Below are 22,391 nucleotides of genomic sequence, written 5' to 3'. Positions count from 1 at the left end.
TAGAAATGCAGGCGATGTCTTCCATTTCATTTTAGAAAATATTTCAACCTGTTGGATTTGTTCAATTTATGTAGTAGACCTCAGAGTGATGGCTTTCATGAGCAAATGAGCAAATTTTAAATTGATCTGGCAAGTAATATTTTTGTACATGCATGTTTATATTATGAAAATTATGTACTCTAGCTGCTCAGCATGGACATAGCTCTGACTGGTGCTACTTTTGCTGAGCAGGAGATACGATTTTTAGTTTTACCATTATTTTTAATGTATTAAACAGCAACATATCCACTTATTAAACAATATATCCATTTTTGCCACACATCTAGTGAAGAAAGTTTAGGATTTTGATAGGATCAAAGAGAATTCCAAAATACTTTTCAAGTTTAAAGAAGCCCATGCACTTTTTGTGTCAAGTTATGTGATAGAATAACCAAAGCAATTTTTTTTTCCAGATGTACATAGCTCTTTGGATGCATGTGTGCAAATGAGTGGATGAATTATTTTGGAGCTACAAACATCAATGAACATGTGAACACATACACAAAGTTTTCGTTTAAAATCATGCATAATCGAAATTTGCACACTTGATACTTCAGCATTAAATGGTTTACACAATCATTACCAACATCTTGCCCATTTTATTTTTTCTAAACAAGTGCGTTCCAGGTCCCTTGCACTGTTTTGGCAACTAAATATTTATGTGCAAAAAAGATGGCACAAAACTGTCTTTGCATAATTTTGAATCTCTTTTGGTAAGCTACATGCCGCTTTGTGAGATGTGAATGGTATGATGCAAGTTAATAAGCAAATGAAATGTAAACATATATGGTTGTGGTCATTATTTGTTTCAAAGTGGTTTTGTAATTAAAGAAAAATGAAATAACTGGTAGAGAAAAAAGCATAACTTAGCTTTAAATGATGACAGCACCAATTTCAATTGTACAGTTACTTAAACATGGCATATTTATTTTTGTTCACATGTATGCATACATAGTGTGCATGAAGTTGTAAACAATTTGATTTTAGAACTGTATTAGAAAGTATGAAAATAAAGTCAATAACTTGCACTTTCTGCTAGTTTTGATTCTTCTGTTTGCAAAATTCAGCCATTATAAAATTGTCAGGCTGACTGAGACAATCCCAGAAAACCAAATCACACCAGATTTTTATTTATATGCATGTATTTATTCTCCTTGTCCACAAACCTGTTGAGCAAAATTTTATTGGTATCCTTGTACATGAAAAGAGGACACAAGCATTAATGGATTGTGACTCCACATGATTTAAAACATTTTCTACCTGCATAGCTATTGAAATTGTTGGCAAGATGTCCCGAATGCTTGATGACATTCACGTTATAGTCTCTAATAAAAAAGAAACATAGTATTGCACTATGTATTGTTTTTAGCATTGACTTGTGTTAATATTCACTGCACTTTTGAAAACATGCCAGCAAAAGGAAATATCTCTTTATAATAATTCATTCTGCCCACAACACTGATGAGCACTTTGCATGCCGATTTTTGTTGCAAACTGGCAGAAGCAGATGAAAGGTTTAAGGTGGGAAATGAGAACAGCATATGTGAGCAGGAAAAAGGAGGAATCTTGAAAGAATTAATGGCAATAGTCCTGAAAAAAATGATTTAAAAAAAAATGAAACTTTAATGCTTAAGCTAAATCAACAGCACAATTTATGCAGATTAAGGACAATCATTGATATATGGGTCCCATGCAACATATGAAGTGCAATAAATCTATAAGAAAACTCCAGGAAATTCCTTCATACACTGAACATACCACAATCATAATACTGTACTCTCATTGTAATGGCAGGCATTCTGAATTCACAAATTAGAATCAAAGTATCAGACCATTTGGCAATGCTGGTGCTTAATATGTTGATGAAGGGACTCTATCCTGACCTACCCCTGCAAAAAGAAAAAAAAAACAAAGTCTGAGAAAACACACTATCATATTAAGTGGTTGATCAAGAGGAATAAAACCTTTTTCTTGACTGAAGGTAGTGGTGGTGGGCATTGGTGTTTTATGCTGAGCCAGCAACTAAGGCTATATCACAGCAAGGCAGCCAGCCCTGTAAACAGATGGCACATGTAGAGGAAAAACAGTGTGCTCAAGAAGATGAGCTGAACTCAGGTCAACCAACTCTTAATGTACTGGTGACAGGTGCTAACTTTTATGCCAATGGACTACCCTTTTCTTGACTGGAGACATCTCACACTAAACAACATACATAAGCAGTCAGCAGCATGCTGTTAAAAAGACTAAGATCCAATTTAGAAGGGAGAAAGGATCTAAACATAAAAGTATTCTTGACATTACTAGGTTAACATATGTGAGTATCATAAACTATATTAATTTCACATGATATATAATAGCTAGATCTAGCTTAAAACATCCAGTTTCTTCATTCTTTACATGTTCTGATACCTCAGACTTCACTTCAGAAATTTGCATGATACTCATCTACAAGTTCCAAGCTTCAAACCTATTGCTATGTGCACAGCATGTTGCTGGAATTACTGCTAGTTAGATGGTTAAAAAGAAGTAAATAAAATGCTTATAAATTATGATCATTTTAGCCGATGGCTTTGTGTTAACTATTCAGGTAGCATCTGGTGCCCTGCTTACAGAACAACAAAAAGCTAAAGGAATTCATGTCAACTGATGGGAAAACTCCCATATCTGCAAACTTTGAAACAAAATATTCTCACGCATTTTTGATATAAGTATGAAGAAATATGAGAATACATATCCATCAACTACAACCAAGTGTTACTTATTCACATGATGCTTAGTAAGATATTGTGCACATTGTATGGTGATGTACAACAGCAGCTGATCTCTTTTACACCTGGCTTGATTATGCATACGCCTCGGTAACATTGTAGGTACTTTGCACTAACGCACATTAAATTCAAACACCTACAAACCCGCAAAAGAAACAATTATAACTAACTCAAATATTAAAGAACATTTCATAAAATACTCAATGATTCGTGTAACAATGAGCTTTTCCTTAATTTTTTTTTCAGCAGCAATACATTAAAAAAAATGTCAATAATAGTGATTTTCATATAAAATTTCTACCAACAAAGCACAAAATACATCAGTAGTTCACAAATGAGAAGTATGAAGATGCATCTACTAGGATTTATTTCCTGCTTTGTACACCGAAGCATCTCATGCATTCTCTCCAGTGAGGCTCTCGTGCACTTTATTTTCCTTTACAATCAAATAGCCAAATAGGAAAAACCAGAAAGATGAGGAAAAAAATGGTCAAGGGAGAGGATTCTAAGAGAAAAACAGCCCATGATTAAAGTATGAGATTCTTCCCTTTGTATTATTCTCCACTGCAATGCACTGAAGCTGTTAAACTATGGTGCAAAAAATGAGAACTAAGATGTAAAAGATATTCTGAAAAAATCACACAGATTTGTGCATGACACTGCCAAATAGTCAACAGAAAAGGCAATCTGTATCTGGTATCAGTACCAATAAAAAGTTTCTTCATGTTTTATGTAACTGTAAAAGCCAAGATGCATAGACATGTTCTTTGCCAGAGTCGTTTAAGCAAGGATGCTGACAATTGTGGATGTCAAAAGTACACCCAAAGTAAGAATGTTTATAAAGGCACATGTCATTAGCTTTTCTCTAATTCATCACTTTAAAAACATAAGCAAGAACTATACATTCTTCCCTGATACCTGGCAGTGCCATAAACAGAAACTGAGAAAATAAAATTGGAAATCTATATGCAAGTATGAATATGCAGATGTGTGTGCACGTGTATATACAAATAAACACACACACGCACTGCCAAGTTATATTCAATTCCTGCAAATTTTTTCAGGAAGTTTTGATGAAGCTAGAAATAAACAGCATAGCAGAATCAAAGAGTAAAGGTATGCAGAAGACATTCAGCTGCTGCTGACATCTAGATAGTGACCTTGCTGTCTGCCAAAGCTTCACTAACTTTTGTCTCCTCTTCATTTCTGCTGTTGTGCTCTTTCTTTCTGGTTCGTCGGGATCGTATGAAAGCCATGCCATGTGTTCTCATGTGTGTCTTTAACTGACTCTCACATTCAAACCCACGGTAACAAACTGTACATTCCAATGGATTCTCACTCTTCTGAGGCTCTGTTACCTCTGGCCTGTCCATGGCTTCGTGAAACATTTCAGGGTTCAAGTTGTGAAGTTCCTTTTGATGAAAGCTTTGGAAAAGGTTCAGATGGGTGGACACTTCCTCTGATGGCTCAGTCATCCTGATCTGATTTTCCTCAACATACCTGTCTGGCTGCAGGATACGATGCACCATGAACAGATGTTTCTTCAGTGAAGTCAAAACACTGAATGACAGACCACACTCTAAACACTGCACACAGTTTGATACTGTGTGTGTAATAATATGGGACCGAAATTCTGCCATAATGCCAGTAGAAAAACTGCACTTAGCACAGATGAAGTCCTGCCTTGTATCTCCTGTCACACGTAAGCGTTTGACTGGAGCTGTCTCTCTGCTGCCTGCACTGGACCTAGCAGCAGAGTTTTGTGACTGCTGCTGTTGACCAGGAACTGGAAAAAGCTGAAATACAAAGCTACTTTTATTTTTTTTTATACACTGGAGTCATTGACAAATAAGCATTTATTTATCTACTTTCACATACTCAAGATTTAATCTTAAATCCAGTCTTGGACGAAAATATTCCATCAATGATTATAAGACAACTTATTTATGCACAGATTATGCTGATGCATTTCTTACGAAAATGAAATGATGTCAGCCACTACACTTTACTATATTCTGATATTGAGTGACACAAAATGCTAACAGTGTACTTATAATCAGACTGGTTACAAGTGCAATCCTTTTTTTTTTAATTTGTGCGCAATTCCATTGGAGCTTAAAGACTATATGGAATGGTTAATGTTCTTTTTCTTTACAGATATTGATAATATAGATCTACTCTGTGAACTTAAACTAGCAATGAAAGCATCTTTTATCTATAATTAAGACAAGGTGCATCAGCCCACCCAAGTGGAGAGAGTGGCGCTGTCTCACTTAGTGTTATGCTACTTGTTGTGGCTGTTGTTTGCTAGAATTATGCTACTTCTTGTTTGCTAGGTGTGTGATTAAGATTTCATCAGTAAGTTTTCACTTTTTCCATATCACAATGTAGAGATAGTTCAGTGACAAAAGACAACAGTTTTATCATAGCCTTGGAGACATTAAACTAAATTCATGAAATCGTTCTCATATATACTGTAAGAAATGGAAGCATCTCAATGAGCAGATGATGCAGACTGACATGCCTGCTGCTCAGTGACATCACTTCAGTCAAATGCTTTGAGAAATGTTGTATCTGACTAGATGCTGGCAAGAATCTTTTTACTTTAGGAGTGAAAATATACTAGGTCATGGATAGATGATTTATCTATAATTCTTTTTACACATTGCTGCTATAGGACTGTAAAGTAGCAGCTTTAACTTCTGGTGTTCTTTGGCCCTTGAATTTGCAACTCTTTTGTGATTTTATGACAAAATTGAATCAAAGTCAATCTTGTCAAATCAGTAACTAAGATGCACATCGCCAGCCTAGTAAAATAGATGACATCTGATAAATGAACTGCTGCAGGGTGTCCTATATAATGAAGTCAATGCCAGTGACATCAAAAACAAAACTGTCAAAATTTCTGCTAAAATTTGTTCCGTTTTGGTTCTGGGAACCACTGGTAATGCATCTTATAATGGACAGTATACAAATTACAATAAAGTGCTTCTATGCAAAATCCCAAAATCAAATGCATGATTATTAGAAAAACATTGTCCTTCACGGTACGCTGCATTATAACAAAGTATTAAACTTTATTTTCTCACCTCTCCTGGCATAAGCATAAGTGGTTGAATTGCTTCCTTGCTAACCATTCTCTCTGCTTCTTTTGCTGAGAGACGATGCTTCCGAATACAATGTTTTACAAGAAGATCTTTCTTGGGGAAGGGTCGCTCTTTTTTTCTCTTTCGACAAACCTAACAAAAAACACAAAAGGCTGACACTTTATCTTGCAAAATATACCTGATCAAAAGTAAAAGACTGACTATACAAATAAACCTTCGGTATTCATCCATCCAACAAGTTCCACTTAACATTATTAAAATCTCCAAAATGTTAATGCATTCAACTATACTGGAGAGTGTAAAAAGAGAAACAAACACATAAAAATCCAATTTTCTATCACTTTAAGAACACTATTAACTTAGCTTTCAGACAAAATACCTACCAAGCAGACAAAAACATTCTTATGGCCAATGTGTGCATGACTATAATGATTTCTGAGCATCTCCTGAGATCTGTAGGTTAAACCACAAAGATGACAGGTGTGGAATGGCTTGCTGGATGACTGATCTTCACTGTCATGGTCAAATAATAAAGGTGGAAGCTTCAACAATCTTCTTCCTGCACATTCTCCATCCTCCTCCTCCTCATCATCATCTGATGATAATGACACATTGTCACACAGACTTGAGGAGCTGCTACTCTCATCCGATTTACTGCTACTATGACTTAGTACTGCTGGCTGACTTGTATCCAGGATGGGGTTTGAGGATAAAATCTTTACAAGACTTGATGAAGCTTCTGAAATTGTGGAGTCTTCTTGAGAGATGCCCTGAATTAAGAAATTTCAAACATTTTCTTTGAAGAAGAAACAAAAACATCTTAGCAGTTGATCATAATAACCAGGATATCAAGCAAAAATAGAGTGATACAGCTGCAGTATATACATATATTAAAAAAAGAAAAAATCAAGTGCGCAAAATAAGTGTGCAGAACTTTTATGGGGTTTTTTTTGGCCTAGTTGCGGCCCTATGTTCCACTGAGGGTGAAAAGGAATAAGAATAATAAGACAAATCAAATCTCCAAAGATAAAATAATCAAAAAATTTCTTAGGAATCCAAATTTTCACATTAAAAGACATGTTGGTAAACAAATAAAAGTGAGAGACATAAAAGGGATGTGTGGGGTGAGCATTACTGACAAAATGAAGTGAAAGTGTAGATGAGTCGTAAGGGTGCTTTACAAAATAAACTCTTCACAGATGTTACCTAATAATACCTAAAACAGGAAATATAGTTCTTTAAAGTTTAAACACTGCTTTAAGTTACTTAAAAGATTGAGACACATTGCAGCTTTTGTTGAGGAACTGTAGGGAACAGCAGTTTCTTGAGGATTGGGATGGGGACAGAAAAGTTTGACGTATTATACCTAGCCAGCCAAAAAAACTGCAAATGTTTTAAAACAATCTTAATAAAACACTTACATTCTGTCTTCTCATGTTGGAGGTCCTTTTGCTGGTGTGAAGCTCACTGTGATATTGAAAATCTACTTTGGTAAAGAAATGCCCACGCCAGCATATCTGGCAAACAGGTTTATTCCAAACTCGATGATAGTTTAAATGCTGCTTTATTAATGCAATAGAAGAGGGTGTGAAGCCACAAAAAGGGCAGAAAAATGCATCCACTCTGATGTTTTTGGGGGACTTTGTCTGCAACAGAGGTGATTGTAAGATTAGCATGTATCAAGACAGCATTCTATCACCGATTTCAGCCCCATGCTTAGGGCCACCAATGGATGCCACACAATCCACACTGCAGTGAGCTGTAAAATGAGCCTCCTGGTTGCCAAGCATGACAGAATAAGCTAGGGAGAGAGTTGACTTGGTTGACTTTTTCTAAACCATCTTTCAGATTTTCCAGACCCACTTTAACCCTGACATTCACTGGTAAAAATTATACACTGTTGACATACATATAAAATGGTTTACAAACTGTAGCTTTTGATTTTGTTTCCCAATCAAATAAATCTACTTTCTGTTGACTGACAACATGATGATGATGATGTCTATTTGTAATGTGCAGGTATCCATTCAGAATGCTCATTGCGCAGCAAAAAACAAAAAAAAATAAAAAGAGAAGAAAAGATAACGTGAACAAATATATAAAACACCAGAAAAGTAAAAATAAAGACAAAGTGAATTTGATATATAAAAAGTTTGTGATGATATCAGCGTTAATACTTCATAAGTATGATTTTAATTCTTTTTAAGGTAAACACGAGTTGGACAAAACTGCTTTTACTGATTTCTTTCTCCCTCATATTTGTTGTACAAATTTCCAGTTTTCAGCTGATGCCAATGGAACATTACCACATTTCAACAGAATTTAAAGTATATGAAATTTTATGCAAAAAAGAAAATCCTAAGTGAAATTCTCACATCTAATAAATTTTATTTATATAATTAAAAGTAATGACCAGCATTTATTAGGTGCCTATTCTACAGATACTAGATGCATTAATTCAGCCATGTACACCATTCATAAAATAAGACAACCTACCTTCCAACAATGATAATCATTGCACACACTGATATATCAAACTGTGCCAAATTTACAACTTATATTATACAAAATTGTACCACACTTACAATATAAGAATTACAATATCAAACATATTTACAAATAACACTTCTGAAAAATATGTTCTAAATTGTATTTGAAGGGTAAATAATTTTAGAGCTTAGATCCATAGCAGAAAAAGGAATGGAATCTGTCTGATTTATGGATTTACATAAAGCAGACTAGACACCGAAGACAAACACATTTTCATAGTCAATAATTATTGTACCCTATTTCCAGAACCCTAATAGGTTGGTACAATTCACTCTGTATGCATATTGTTTAGCCAACATGGGCTTAACAAACACTTTCCCATTTCCCTCATATTTTAATACTGTTCATAGTCACAATAATGTAGTCAAATGCAGGTGTGCAACTGTAGTTTCCAGCATTTGCACCACAAGGCAGCACTAAAAAGAGCAAACATTTCTACCGCTACTACTTCTACTCAAGACAATTTGCACAGACATACACTGTGCTCAGATTTACCCTCTCCTTCTCTGCATATCTGCTTATATTGGAACTGCCATAAGATTGCAATACTTGAAATACTGTGCAATAGCAGAAAACTAAATAAAAAAGATTCATTTAGAGGTCTTCTCCCTTTAAAAACTAAACGTTCTTTTATTAAGAGCATAAAACTGCGGAGCAACACATTAGAGATAGCAAACTGGTTACCCACTTGAAAATGGATTTTTGACAATACAAAGATACTATTTAAACTCTCTAATAAAATGTTTAAGAACTGTCTATACTTTGTGTACAGTGTGAAAATAGGTATTTCTTTCAGCAATCATGCTTCATGACCTAGATTTTAACAAACTTCCTTATTATCACTGGTCAGCACAGAGAGTGCAAATTACTTTTGTTGTATAGCTGTGTAATATACATGCTCAATTAATATTATAGCTGCTTATTAGCTTTCAAGGGGGCTGCCCAAAACTGGGTCTGCTGGCGAGGTGTTGTTGCGGCCCTATGTTCCTCAAAGGAGCAACAAGGAATGAACTAAAACTTATTAGCTTTCATTCTGGCTTAATAAATGAAAACAACAAAAAAATTATGCAAAATGAAAAAAAATATCTGAAGAAATGCTTTCTGAAGTTTTTTGTGTTAACTGTGGCCTTATTATATATTTTTGTACCAACAGCATGACATGTTGCCATGTCAAACTATTCAGTATCTTGATTATGTTTACATTGGGAATGAGTTTATTCTGATGGAAATATTTGTCTGGGTGATGGATTATTTTTTTTTTTACATGTATATGCAATTATGAAATTGTTCATCCCTGCCAAAATTCCCGAACATTTCCAGCTTTATACGCAATGTTACCTTTTTTCGAAAACTCTTCCAAATGTTCAATACTCTGTATGAATCCTGCAGGGAAATGTAAAAAAATTATTGACAAAAAATATGCTCCCTCCATTCATGGGAGTGCATGTAAAAATTTGAAATGTAACTGCAGTCATATTTGCATCATCTTGCAAGCTTCATAATTTTCACAAAAGTAATGCTTGAAGCACTCCCACTTCTCTCTCTCCCTCACATACAGATATACAAGTTACTGTTACCTCATCACCTGGAGTAAATCTGACATCTAGCAATTTGCTGACGGTCACGTCAATTGAAGACTGACGAACTACTTGCCACATGTTGAAAGGAAGGCAAGCATCAGGCCTAAACTTAGTACTATTTGTATTCTCCTGTTCTGATGGGCCACTGTGCAAAGAATGTCTCATGTTTATATGCTGGCACAGTTCTGACAGCAAGATGAAACCAGCGGAACAAATCACACACTTATACCTGTACAAAAGGAAAAATAACATGTGGATGACAACTTTCCTTCTGTATTACAAGTATTATTATTATAGCTTAGGATGTAAAAATGGAGAATAAGGGTTTGACCATTTTGTAATTTAGAAGAATTCCTAGACCACATGATGCATGATTAACAGCAAGCCAACGAAAAATGGTAAATCAGAAATCTCTGAGATTCAGAAGACATCTTGTCAAACTGCAAAGATTTAGCAAACGACAAAAAAAAAAAAAGCACTAAAATGTTGATTTAAGCAAGAATATGAAGAGCTTTGTAGCTCGTGTACACAAAGTTAGCATCTTTTGCTTCAGGATGAGAGAAATGACATTTTGCTGGTTCTCAAAACACATTCTGCCAATAGCTAACTGCGTGGTGACCTGTTGATGATATTTAGGCACATGCATGTTTGCGAATAAATGTGTAATATGTGTCAGTGATGGAGGGTAGATGTGATAAAGAAATGGAGATAGTGTGAATGTGCGGAAGAGAGAGAGATAGGTGGAAAATATTTATCAACCTATAGCAATTTTGTATGCTTGAGAAGTGTTTACGAAGACAATCCTTAGTTGGGAAATGGCACACTACATCTTTGCACAAATTACAGGCAAAGATGTACCGTGCAGATACATGCTCCTCTTCATGGTCTGCCTGCACATACAAGAAGATTAAATACTTTCAATAAACAAATTAAGAACAAAGTGCTGAATTGTGTGAATGCACATGTGTGTATGTGAGAGAGGAAGGAGAAAAAAGATTTTAAAAAATCACAAATAATTTATTGTATTTTTCAGTTTATGGGATAAATGTTTAAACTGAACAGATCTCTCCTATGCACTGTAGCAACTGCCAATTCTCTCTCTGAAATGAAGAAACATGCTTTACAGTCTGGGATCTGAATATTCCAAATATCTCTTCTGGAGACCAGCCTTTGCCTACCTCCAGGCACCATTCTTGTGATACACAGGCAGAACTTAACCCAACATTCCTTACCCACCTCTTCAATATGATGTTGCAGAAGATGGCAGCGCATTGAATACTGTGAAGAGAAAATCTCTGCACATATTTTGCACTTAAGGCAAACAAGGCGTGAAAAGTGTACGCATGCTGAGAGCAGATGCTGGTACAAAGATGCTTGAGCAGGAAAAGAAAGTCCTGCAATATGAACAATGCAAATGGTTTTATAACAGCTAGGACATTTTGATATGTACATTTTGCATATAAAGGCAATAAAATTTAACTAAGAGGCTAGTCATTTATGTTGCTATACATTAAACTAACTTTGCTTTAGCATGCGATTACATGCTAACAGTCAGTAACATGGGTCCAAATGCTAATGATAGATGCTCAATGGCAGGGTCTTAAAGGGATACAAAGAGGAAACCTAAGTTTTTCAAAGTCTATACTGTCTGAATTTTGTTAAATAGCCATCTACTTGGCAACAGACCTGGAATGTTTATTGATGCCTATTGGAAAACCAAAATGTATTGCAATGATGGGTTTCTTTCATCCCCTTAAAAATTGACCTAGTAGTTAGAGAAACAGCGCTCAAACCCAAAGGTATGCATGCTAACCAGTTTTATAACCCGTGATGCCCCAAGTTAACCCAGCTGTGGAGTGGGCATCTGACTCCTAAAAAGGTTGGGGAAAGCAAGGCAGTGAGGGAGAAGGGCACAGATACACAAAAGAATAAGGGTAAGGGTTCTACCATCTGAATCCCTTACAACTGCATCACGGGACTATTTTTTTTTTACTTTCTTTGAAGATTGGAAAAATTAGCGATGAAAAGAAGACAGTCCACAGGGAGAAACAATGAAAGAAAAAGAGGAGAAAGTGTATGAAAAAAAAATTAAGGGGTGGGAAATTGGCAGGTCATTAGGACTTAGTCGTTCGACTGTCGCTACGATTATCAAGGATAAAAATCGCATCCTTGAACATGTGAAAGAATCTGCTCCTATGAAAGCGACAGTGATAACTGTACTGCACAATATTTTACTGTACTTATGTTTATTGCTAATTATGTAGGGTACTGTGTTAGGATAGGTGTTTGGATAGGCTAAGTGTTTGCAGTACTGTACTGTTATTATGGTTCAGTAGTGTACGAACGTAGGATCCGACTTACGTCGAAATTCAGTTTACGATGCCGTGTAAGAACGGATCAACGTCGTAAGTTGAGGACTACCTGTACTTTAAACTGACAGTACTAAGAATGAAAACAACTTTTCAGTAAAACTCATAAATATTATAAAGACTACATGAAGTAACTGAAAATGTTAAGCCTTAATGTGAACATTAAGCTGCTGATTTTACCGCATTCAGGACAGACGTAGTGAGGCCTGGCATGCACCAATCTGTTGTTGTCATGTAGGCGAAGATGGGCTTTTAAAGCACATGAACTTGGAAGCTCCATGTCACAAAACTGGCAAGTATGCAGAAAGTTGCATTGCTGCACATTTGCACCAAAGTGCACAGCAAGTAGATCTGCATTCTGTAAAGATAACCCACACTCTGAGCAGTCAATAGGCGCATTCAGGTCATCGACAGTGGGACCAAAGACATGTGGTCCAACTGCAGGCAACAGAAAGCTAGGCAGGGAGGAAACAGAAATGGTGTGGCTCTTGGGATTGAAGGCTGCACTGTCCTCTTCATTTTGCCCTGCATCTGCATGCAAGCGTAGATGAGACATAAAGGCACACTTGTTGAAGAAAGCCATTGCCAGAGAGCAGAAGCGACAGGCATATCGGATCACGATGCTCATCCGATTCATGTGGCTAGTATAGCCAGCAGCTGTGGAGAAAGAGTCTCCACATTCTATGCAAGATTGGATGTGGGATATCTGATGTCCTGGGTCGTAGATATAGGTTGCAATGGGATTAGTGCGCTGCAGCAAGACTGAAACATCCTCAATGGTCACGTCAGACTCTATATCCTTTGCAACAGAATCTTCCAAATTTGACGATACGGCAGCTGGTGCCATTGTCCCATTCTGCTTGGGGGCTGCTTTTCTAAGGATCCTGGGTTGTATCTTCCGGAATTGTGATGTCTGTGCAGTTGTCTTTTTTGAAAAAGACATTGGAACACCCTTTGGATGAGACAAAGACTTTGAGAAAATGGTTGGGAGTATCGCAGAATGCTTTGTCCCCTGTGATGTAACTGTTTTTGTTGCTGCAGGAGCTGAAACTGCTGGCACAACTGTTTGTAAAGGCAGAGAAGCTAAAAGAAAGGTGCTTGGTAAAGAAGAACGTACACTATGTGATAAAGTGATATTTCCTGGAATGGAAGATGCATTGGTGCTACTTGCTGGAGATGGCTTTCCTGGAGTTATTCCCTCCTGTGTGGTATGATTAGTCTCTGGGGTTTGAATTTTTGGGGAAAAAATAACAGTAAATGAACGAGAGGTTCCATCAGGCAGAGGTACCTGAATAATCTGTGGAACATTTTTAATGTTAGTGTCGATTAGCTTTTTAAAATCCTCCATATTAACTAAGTGACCACATATAGACAGAAAATGCTCAGCAGAGCTATTTGTCCCTAGTGCTGAGACACTTCCTAATGTGGTGAATGTAGCAGTTGGCATAGCTGCTGAGCTTATAGTTGTGTTTTCTTTTCTTTCATTAGCTATATTAGAGTCTCTCACATGTACCACCATTAAACTGCTGTTTGAATCTGCATGTGCTGGTGCAGGTAAGACTCTAGGCAGTATTCGCAAAGGCTGACTCTTTGAAGATGCTTGCATCATGCCAACTTTGCTGTTAAGAGATGATTTGGTGACCTTTTTCCTAGCTGTTTGCTGCTTTCCAGAATTGCCAGTACTACATGAGGGTACTGAAGAGTCTGATACCGAACCAATATTAACAAAACCACCAGATTTTTCTTTTTCAATCAGCCTTGAAACATCTGACAAGATGGTAACATCACTCCTCTTAATATTTCCACAGCTAGTTGGTGATTGGTTTGGCAATTCACCCACTTTTCTCTTTTTCCCTAGATGTTTACCTGAGTCCCCAAGCTTATTTTCTTCTCCATTAAGCACACGTTTTGCAAATGGCAAATCAGAAAATACCTTTGAAACAACTGATGAAGTAGAGCCACTGCTGCAGAGAGCACTTTCTTTACTCTTCCCATTTCCAAGCCATTCAGCATGCTCATTGCTCACTGCAGATGCCAGCATTGCAGCTTTAGGTCTCTTCACTTCTGCAAAGGATCCTAAAGTGGCTCCTTCTTCAGACATACGCAAAGATGGTGAAGATCCATCACACTTCCTTTTGTAATGATCCCCATCTCTCATGCTTTTCTTTTGGAGAAGAGATTCTTTCAAAAAGCCTAGAAGCCATTCTGGTAGGTGTACTTTCTGAAGATAGGACTTTGCATTTTTCCGAATTAGCTCCATTAGTACACTCTGAAGCAGTGGCTGGGGACTTAGCTGACCATGACATGTTTGTTGACACACAATTTTCTAGCAAACAAGATGATTTTTGATCTATGCTAGCAGAAGCTCCAGGCAATTTTATAAAAGATTTATCAACTGAGGATAATTCTTTATCTGCCATCTCACTGTGGCTGGTTGTCTTTTTCAAAGTAGCTTGTCTGAAATTTAAAACATCTGATGATGATGGAAACTTGGAAGTGCCATTGGTACTAGTCTTTCTAGCATCAGAAAGTATTTCACCATGAGTTCTGTCATTTGACTCATCACTGCTTACTACTACTGTGTCCAAAGCAACGGAGCACGTAGCACCTACATTCCTTGGGTTATCATGAATGGCACTGCCTCTGTTGTCTTTAACAGAACAGACATTTGTGATAACTAAATCCGAAGATCCTTCACCTGCAAACAAATCTTCCTCTGAAAGAGTAATTATTTTTTCATCCGACTGGTCAGAATCGGTGTCTTCTTCCTGATGAGACACTGGATCATCCAAAGAACTGTCTATGGATTTTGAGTCATGAGAGCCCTTGTCTGCAGGTAGAAGGCTATCCACATCTCTGTCTAAACAGTCAACAGACTTGTCAGTCATTTCATCCGTAATGGGTAGGCTCATTTCACACTCTTCAGTACGAGGTGCAAATTCTGTTATCTCTATACCTTCCTTCTCTTTTTGGCTATGCACATATCCTCCATTTAAGGTTGGACTCAAGCATCCGTTCTGTGCCATATCCTCAGCTCTGGATAAGTACAAGCTGCAGCACTTTACATGTGATGCTGTGTTATTATACGAAACTAGGTCACTGTCCAACTCTGAGAGCATATTCCTAGTCACATAATTTTGCTTCCAGAAACGTGAAAGATGCACACCACCTATGACAGGCTGAGCTTCAGTGACTTTGCCACGACATTTGTAAAGATTGTAAAGTACATAGAAAGACATAAGCATCCAGTCTTAGCCAAAGATAAGGTGGAACAGATGTTTATGTTCTGGTAGGTCAAGACTATTCACGGCCCTGAAATAAAGAAAAAAAAAATGACATCAATCTTTTTGTTATCAAGTGGATTGAAACTAGTTTTACACTTTAAAAAATGCAGTAAAGTGATTAGTTCTGAGTGCTCTCTTGAAAAGTAACTGTGTTATGTCCACTTTAGCATACTGTTACTAGCCTAATTCTTGCAGCTGAGTGCAATAGTTAAGGATCCTCAAGTTTCCTATCAAATGAAGCCCTGACCTGGATATTGAGGACAAGGTATATAAATACAGCTCTACATTTACTTGGCCTTTTTGACACAACACACATATATATATATATGAAACTGGTCTGCATTAGCTGATAACCGAGAAAATGAGTCATGAAAATCTGATTGATTGGTCATTTACACTAGTGTGCGTAAGCTGAACACATTTCCTCAAGGTTGATCAGTTTAAATGAATCAATATGAAACATAAATGTGAGCAATTAAGCTATTTTACAGATTAAGGCTATATACAGTGTCTTTTACAGTTACACGCATACATTTTCAGCACATTTTTACATATGTGTTTTTGGCTCTGGTGATATAACTTGGAATTAGATGGAGAGCTTTCCATAAATCTTCTAGTTTCCAAATTGTTTAAAAAACATTTTACCCAGTAACCAAAACCTAAAACTGTAAAGAAGTGTTGCCTTAATCAAAAGCAGCAAGTTGCCACTTTGTCTGCACTGGTACATTCCAGTGAAATTTTAAACTATGCCTAATGAAAGGAGAAAAGCCTTTAAAGTCATATTGATTTAAAAAAAAAATGGATTACTCCAGGAGTATGCAAAACTGATATTTTCACTTACATAAAAGTAATTAAAAATATCCTTTAGCTGCTTTCACAAAACCACCTGCAATGGTTTTATTAATAATGTAACTTTAATAATGTTCATCTGAAAATAGAAATAAAAAAAATTTCAAATCCACTTTATCTTGAAATAAAAGTGCTTTTCAAAGCCAGTTATATGCTCTGGTGATTCTTTGCAAATTACAGTAATTAAGACTTGATTTACAACATGAAAAATATAGTTAATCTCAGTGTACTTCTCCCAAGAGCATCCCATCACATTACAAAGCAGCATGCATACCTTCTACACTTTTGTGAGTAAAGAAACCTGGTGAGACCTCAAAATAATCTATTTTACTAAACTCAATGCTTTTCCACAATGAAATTGGATAACTGAGTTACATGCACCATAAAAATCCCTTGAAAAGTGGTTAACTCTGAAGATGGCTGCCACACTACCAAGATGTTAGTGTGTGGGATGGAATATGTCCACTTTCATTTTGTATTAATCAACCCAATGCTGTTACACCTGCAATTGTATGTATGTTAATCCGTGTGTAATACTTTGTCCTTTTACCTGGTGTACCCTTTCGGTTGCAAATACTTTGCTTTTGATGAACGGCTGATAGTTTTTACTTTTCTTGCTATGTGGATGAATACATAAATGTGCTGAAAGGGAGTGAGCAGTCCCCGAAGAGCGATGGGGGTCTTTTTCCCGCTGTTGGCGACGCGTGAGGATAAAATAAAATCAGTTTTGTTTCTCTTTGAAACATACAAGTACAACAGCAACATTTTTGCAATGTGTTATAAATATTTAAAAAAAAAAAAGAAATTTCATAGATTTCAATGGGCTCCGAAGGACATCCGGAAGTGCGGTAGAACCGCGCGGAGTTACAAGGCTTCAAGTCGAAGGTTCTTTGAATCAACTATGTGGGCTAGGATAATTATTCTGTATTTTACCTGGAATTCATTTATTTTGACCTACGAAGAAACCACAACGAAATACGAACCTCCCGCTGGCCACAAGCATGCTCTAGGCGCTCACATGAAGCCTTTAGGCGTGACGCTTATTGGCAAATTTTCAACTCCTTTAGTGTTTTATAGTCATTTTGTGAAAGCCAGCAAGCCTATCCACATGAAGTCAGTTCTTTTCGATGCAGGCCATCCTGGCCAGAGCTGGACAGATGAATATCTCAGGTAAACAAAATATTATACACCTGACTGCAACAGTTAACTTTGTAAAAAACGGAGTAAATTAGAAGTTTCAAATTTGGCACATGGTCACCATGATCATAAATCCTTGATGATAGAGACTGTATTACTATATTGCACACTGCAGTTGCTTTTGAGCAATTTTCACTATTTGGCAATAATACTTGTAATAATATAATAATGCTATTTAAAACATTATGCCACCTTAGTTTTCACTTTTACCACCTTTTTTTTTTTTTGTCAGCCTTTTGAGCTAGAACATGGGTATTAAGCCAGTGAGGTCTGATCTCTATATTGATTTTTTTCCCCTTAAAGTTTCTTTGTATACTGTTAGTACTTTTGAAATATATTTTGTTGCAAGAGGGCATTATGGGAAAGAAATGGTTCGTGTTGAACTGGGAAAAAAGGAGGTTCGAAGCCGTCGAGCTGATTGGATGAGACTAAGCCAGTTCTTGGACAGTTATCCTCATGATGATCTTTATTTAGTTCACAGCCTTTCAGGAATTATGCTTGGTAAGTAGGTTTTCATAAACTTTGGAACAAATAGAAGCAGCAGTTACAAAAATTTAGCCATTTTACCTGCACCTAAACTGGGCAGGGATTTAAATTTAGTTATATAGGTTTATAAGTCCTAGGCCTCATTTAGTTAATGCAAAAAAACCCTAATAATATCCATTCTATGAGGTTCATTAAAGACTAAGTAATGTCACACAACTCCACACCCTACTCCCTCTTATTCAATCTACTCATCTCCATTGTCTCTTGTTCAATGAAATCATAGTATACATTCATAATTAAATTAATACCTCTATTAAATTTCTTATTTCTGTAATTCATTTCATTGTCTTTTCAATACAACACAAATTATGTGTGTGACTGCTTTTAATCAATAAGCAGCTAGGAAGGAACTTAAAATACTGGCAGAATGCTTTACAACATCAAGAGCAAATAGTCTGTGCACTTCAGCAAAAAAAAAAATCTTTCAGGGGTAACACACCATGCACTGAAAGTACTTGTAATATTCAGTAAATCACCAGTTCAGTTCCATACAAGAATAGATGAATCTTGGCACATCTCCTTTCTCCCTAAAAGCAATTTGATATAATAAAATCACCAATGAATAGTAGTAGTGAGTGCAGCCTAAGATTGCTTAATGTTAACCATCTTTGCATAAAATTCTGAGCTGCTGGCAAGCATTTTAATATTTTGAGTTAGATATGTAGAAAAAATTGCTGCATTTAAAAAAAAACAGTTTTGTTTTTGGTCTCATATATAGATCTAGTCAAAGTACCACGGACCCTTCAGTGTGGTGGATTCCAGCGGTTGTTGCATGAAGCAGTAATGTGGATGGGCAGAGGTCCCCTCAGATCAGTGCTGCACTATGATGAGCTTGACAACCTACTCTGTGTCATAGATGGGGTCAAAGATGTTATATTGATTGACCAGGTATTTAGCTTTAGGTGTGTAGTGGCAATTTATGGGAAATTTGTCGGATTAATTTGTGGAATGTTGTATGCATTTTATTTATGCATATTGATATGTAGATAGAGTAAAGATGAAATGTTCTGAGTATGACAGTTTATGTTAGAAAGGTAGAAAATGCATTGTAAAGAGGAGATAAATGTTTGGATTTGACCTTCTGACTTATTTGACTAAAACATAATATCAAGGTAATCATTAATTTTAAAAAACCCAAAAAGTATTGAGTAGCACAGTATGGCATAGGATTAGAAATTATGTTTGATGGAGTTAATGTAGCATTATCAAAGCACTGACTTCATAAATGTTTAATCTTCAACAAATTCTTTACTGAGATTGTCCAACACAGCTTCACAACAACTAATAAGTCTACACATTAACACAGTTTTGCAAAAGTTTTTAAGTATCTTGGTCATCTAGGCCCCAGTTAAAAATGACATTTAAAGTAAAAAGTCACTTCTATACAAGGGGATTTAAGCATTCTTCAGTGGAGAGAGAACTGCAGTGATGAGATTACAAATATAGACCTAGTACTACTGGTTGGTCTTCTTGACCACTGGTTTTGACTAGGACATGAAAGATGACTAATCTTCTGTCTGAGTGCAGTATTTCTCTGTTGACTGGCCTGGAATGGTATGATTTTAAATGAAGAATGGTCAGGGAAACATAACTAGGAAAATGTTGGATGCACTTATTCATTGTACTCTATTTTGCTGTTTAATAGACTGTTGTCTCCTTAGGGAACAGTGAGCTTATATTGTATCCATGTTAAGTGAGAGGGCTTGTGTGTTTGAAGTGAAGAAATATGTAAGGTATATGCACATACTATCATTGCTGCTGTTGCTAAAAGAACAGGACTAGTATTTAATATTTTTTCCTGTGTGTGTTTTTTTAATTAGATCTACAAAAAGAAAGTGGAATCAAAAGGCTTTGAACAGGAAGGTCATTACAGTTTGGTAGATGTGGAGTCCGTAGACATGTTCAAATTTTCACAGTTCAGGGAGCTACCCTGGTATCGTGTCCATCTAGCTGCTGGAGACTGCCTTTACATTCCATACAAGTGGGTGAATATATTAACTGTTGTGCCAGTTTTATTAGATGAAAAGTGGGGTATTTTCCTTGTGCAGTTTAATATGTTCGCATATTGTGCCAGGAAAGCACTATATTTTTTTTTTGCAGACTGCATGCCAAGGGAGGATTATTTTTAACTAAAATTTTTATTAGAGTGGAAATCAATTTTTACTGTTTTAAATTGTTGTCAGTTTTGTTCTACACACATTCTGGGGTGAAAAGGCAAAGGGAGCAAAATAAAAGGAATATAAAAGCTAGGTTAGAAATACTTCTGGAAAAACTCTGTTGTGCACATGTATTTGTGGATTGCAACATAATCATTTCAGGTTGTATTGGTAAGCCTTACAAATATTGATACAAGACATGTTCAAAAGCATGTTCAGAAAGTCCAAATCTAGTTACCTGTTGTTTCCATTTCTGAATTTTTAATATGATTTGTACTTTTGGTAATTTACCTTAACAAATGGAATGCAGTTCTCAATACAGATCATGAGATCATGTTTCTATTTTAAATTAGAAAAACATATTTATGTCAACAAGGTCTTATCCAGTTGGTGAGCTACGATATGTTAATTTAAGCATATTAAGGTTATTTGGCTATATCTGGGGCAGAAGCATCATAGTCATAATAAACAGTCATAATTAGCTCTTGCAGTCAAGAAAAGATTTTGCACAAAAATTAATATTTAGACAGACATGATCTTATTGTTTCTTATTTAAAGACTTCGGCTAATATTTTGCATTGGATGGTAATAAATCATGATTGTAGAAATAATGTTGGCCAAAAATTGTTTGTACAAGACATTTTGGAGTTATTTGTGAATTCAAACATAATGATGTTGAAATTTATTTGTTACAGGTGGTATCATCAGGTCTCATCATTTGGTAATCGCACCCTAGCAATCAACCTCTGGTTCTCACATCTATGGCAGTTTGACGATGATTGTGAAAAGGACTCCTCTTTGTTGCTTCAACCTCTAAAGAAATTTGGTTTTGCATCATCCAATGAAGCTGTTAGGTTTGCCCATATTTGAACAATATTAATCAGTATTGTACATCTTTGAAAATAGAGTTGACTTGATATGCTGAAATTACCCTATATTTTGTTGCGGCTGTTGCATGTTATTCTTTCTGGTTGTGTGTTATTACATTGTTTCTGATAAGTGAACAATTATCATTTTGCATCTGTTGACTGAATGATTGGTGTCATTTTATGTCTGACCAGTGAATGTTTTGTCATCTTGAGTGGACAGATAACTGGTTTGATGTTTTTAAATGGTTTGAGTGATGGTGATATTGATGTGACTGTTATTGATAAGCTCTGGTAATGTATAAGTTAGAATATTGTCGTTATGACTAGCATTTAATGTTACACCATCTTTTTGCTCCTTTATTGTTTAGATCAAGATGGTTAGAAGCATTTAAAGAGATGGATGACGACTTACAGCTGGATGAGTTTCTTAAGCATTTCCATCTGTTTCAAAAGAAGCAAAACAGGTAAATATGGTCTTGTTTTGGAAGAATGTTAGTTAAAAGTTGTAGCTAACACGTAGTGTGGTTCTATATCTGTGTTGTTATATTTAAGCCTGAGTTTTACAACTCTTGCTGCAAAGAAGTTGTGAGCAGTCCTACATATGACTACTTTTAACCTTCATTCTCACAGGTATTGTTTTATTTTTCAGCTTTTCTCATTCATTGACAGTGATGGAGATGAATATGTGACATGGGAGGAACTGTATGCTTTCAACATTGACCGAGCTATCCTGCTGTACCCAGGCGTATTCAGTTTCAACACTTCACAGTCACCTAGCAGCCATGGCACTGGTGCCCCAGCAGCACAGCCAGAGTTCATAACCTCCACAAGTTCCACAAAATCTTCGATAAAAGATAGTCAAAAGAAACCAGGAAGCATTAAGGAAAGTGATGATAATGAATTATCTAGCAGTGATAATTTAGATAATTCTGTTACTGATTCGGGGAAAAGTATTGATGGCGAACATGCACCAAAACATGAAAAACATCACAGTCATGTAGATCTCTGATTTAACTTTTTTAAAATGTTTTTATTTCTAGTTTTCCTTTTGGTAAGGGAAAATCATAAGGTCAGGGA

The 22,391-nt window shown here is 36.2% G+C and overlaps 2 protein-coding genes across 5 annotated transcripts; one reads left to right on the top strand and one right to left on the bottom strand.

Moving 5' to 3' along the window:
- Positions 1-132: 132 nt before the first annotated feature.
- On the bottom strand, positions 133-17,231 carry LOC112553536 (zinc finger protein 532-like). 4 transcript variants are annotated; one of them, XM_025220811.1, is made up of 11 exons: positions 17,097-17,211; positions 16,539-16,625; positions 12,594-15,725; positions 11,281-11,438; positions 10,804-10,934; positions 10,042-10,273; positions 9,803-9,847; positions 7,336-7,560; positions 6,298-6,684; positions 5,897-6,046; positions 133-4,603 (listed from the first exon to the last, which is right to left on the bottom strand). In XM_025220811.1, the coding sequence occupies exons 3-11, from the start codon at positions 14,671-14,673 to the stop codon at positions 3,956-3,958; spliced, it is 4,056 nt and encodes a 1,351-aa protein (XP_025076596.1). In that variant the 5' UTR covers positions 14,674-15,725; positions 16,539-16,625; positions 17,097-17,211; the 3' UTR covers positions 133-3,955. The 4 variants fall into 4 exon arrangements, with proteins under 4 accessions (XP_025076596.1, XP_025076593.1, XP_025076595.1 ...); XM_025220808.1 differs by lacking the exon at positions 16,539-16,625 and having other exon boundaries at positions 17,097-17,231; XM_025220810.1 differs by lacking the exons at positions 16,539-16,625; positions 17,097-17,211 and adding an exon at positions 16,821-16,983.
- On the top strand, positions 17,195-22,132 carry LOC112553538 (lysine-specific demethylase 8-like). The gene is made up of 7 exons (XM_025220818.1): positions 17,195-17,716; positions 18,093-18,244; positions 19,008-19,177; positions 20,110-20,270; positions 21,141-21,299; positions 21,683-21,778; positions 21,964-22,132. Exons 1-7 carry the CDS (start codon positions 17,220-17,222, stop codon positions 22,001-22,003), a joined length of 1,275 nt encoding a protein of 424 aa, XP_025076603.1. The 5' UTR covers positions 17,195-17,219; the 3' UTR covers positions 22,004-22,132.
- Positions 22,133-22,391: the final 259 nt, after the last annotated feature.

This window comes from Pomacea canaliculata, linkage group LG13 (genome assembly GCF_003073045.1).
Source record: "Pomacea canaliculata isolate SZHN2017 linkage group LG13, ASM307304v1, whole genome shotgun sequence".
Lineage (NCBI taxonomy): Eukaryota > Metazoa > Mollusca > Gastropoda > Architaenioglossa > Ampullariidae > Pomacea > Pomacea canaliculata.
The sequence above is the reverse complement of the archived record's forward strand: the minus strand, read 5'-3'. Positions and strand labels throughout refer to the sequence as shown.

Bases quoted from the DNA above. Each gene is read 5' to 3' on its own strand.
- LOC112553536 (XM_025220808.1), bottom strand. From the start codon at position 14,673: ATGGAGCTAATTCGGAAAAATGCAAAGTCCTATCTTCAGAAAGTACAC. The intron at 10,935-11,280 runs GTGGGTAAGGAA...TTGTATGTGCAG, and splicing joins TGCAACATCATATTGAAGAG to GCAGACCATGAAGAGGAGCA. The intron at 10,274-10,803 runs GTTGATAAATAT...CCTTTTGTACAG, and splicing joins AGCATACAAAATTGCTATAG to GTATAAGTGTGTGATTTGTT.
- LOC112553538 (XM_025220818.1), top strand. From the start codon at position 17,220: ATGGGGGTCTTTTTCCCGCTGTTGGCGACGCGTGAGGATAAAATAAAA. The intron at 18,245-19,007 runs GTAAGTAGGTTT...TCTCATATATAG, and splicing joins CCTTTCAGGAATTATGCTTG to ATCTAGTCAAAGTACCACGG. The intron at 20,271-21,140 runs GTGGGTGAATAT...TATTTGTTACAG, and splicing joins TGCCTTTACATTCCATACAA to GTGGTATCATCAGGTCTCAT.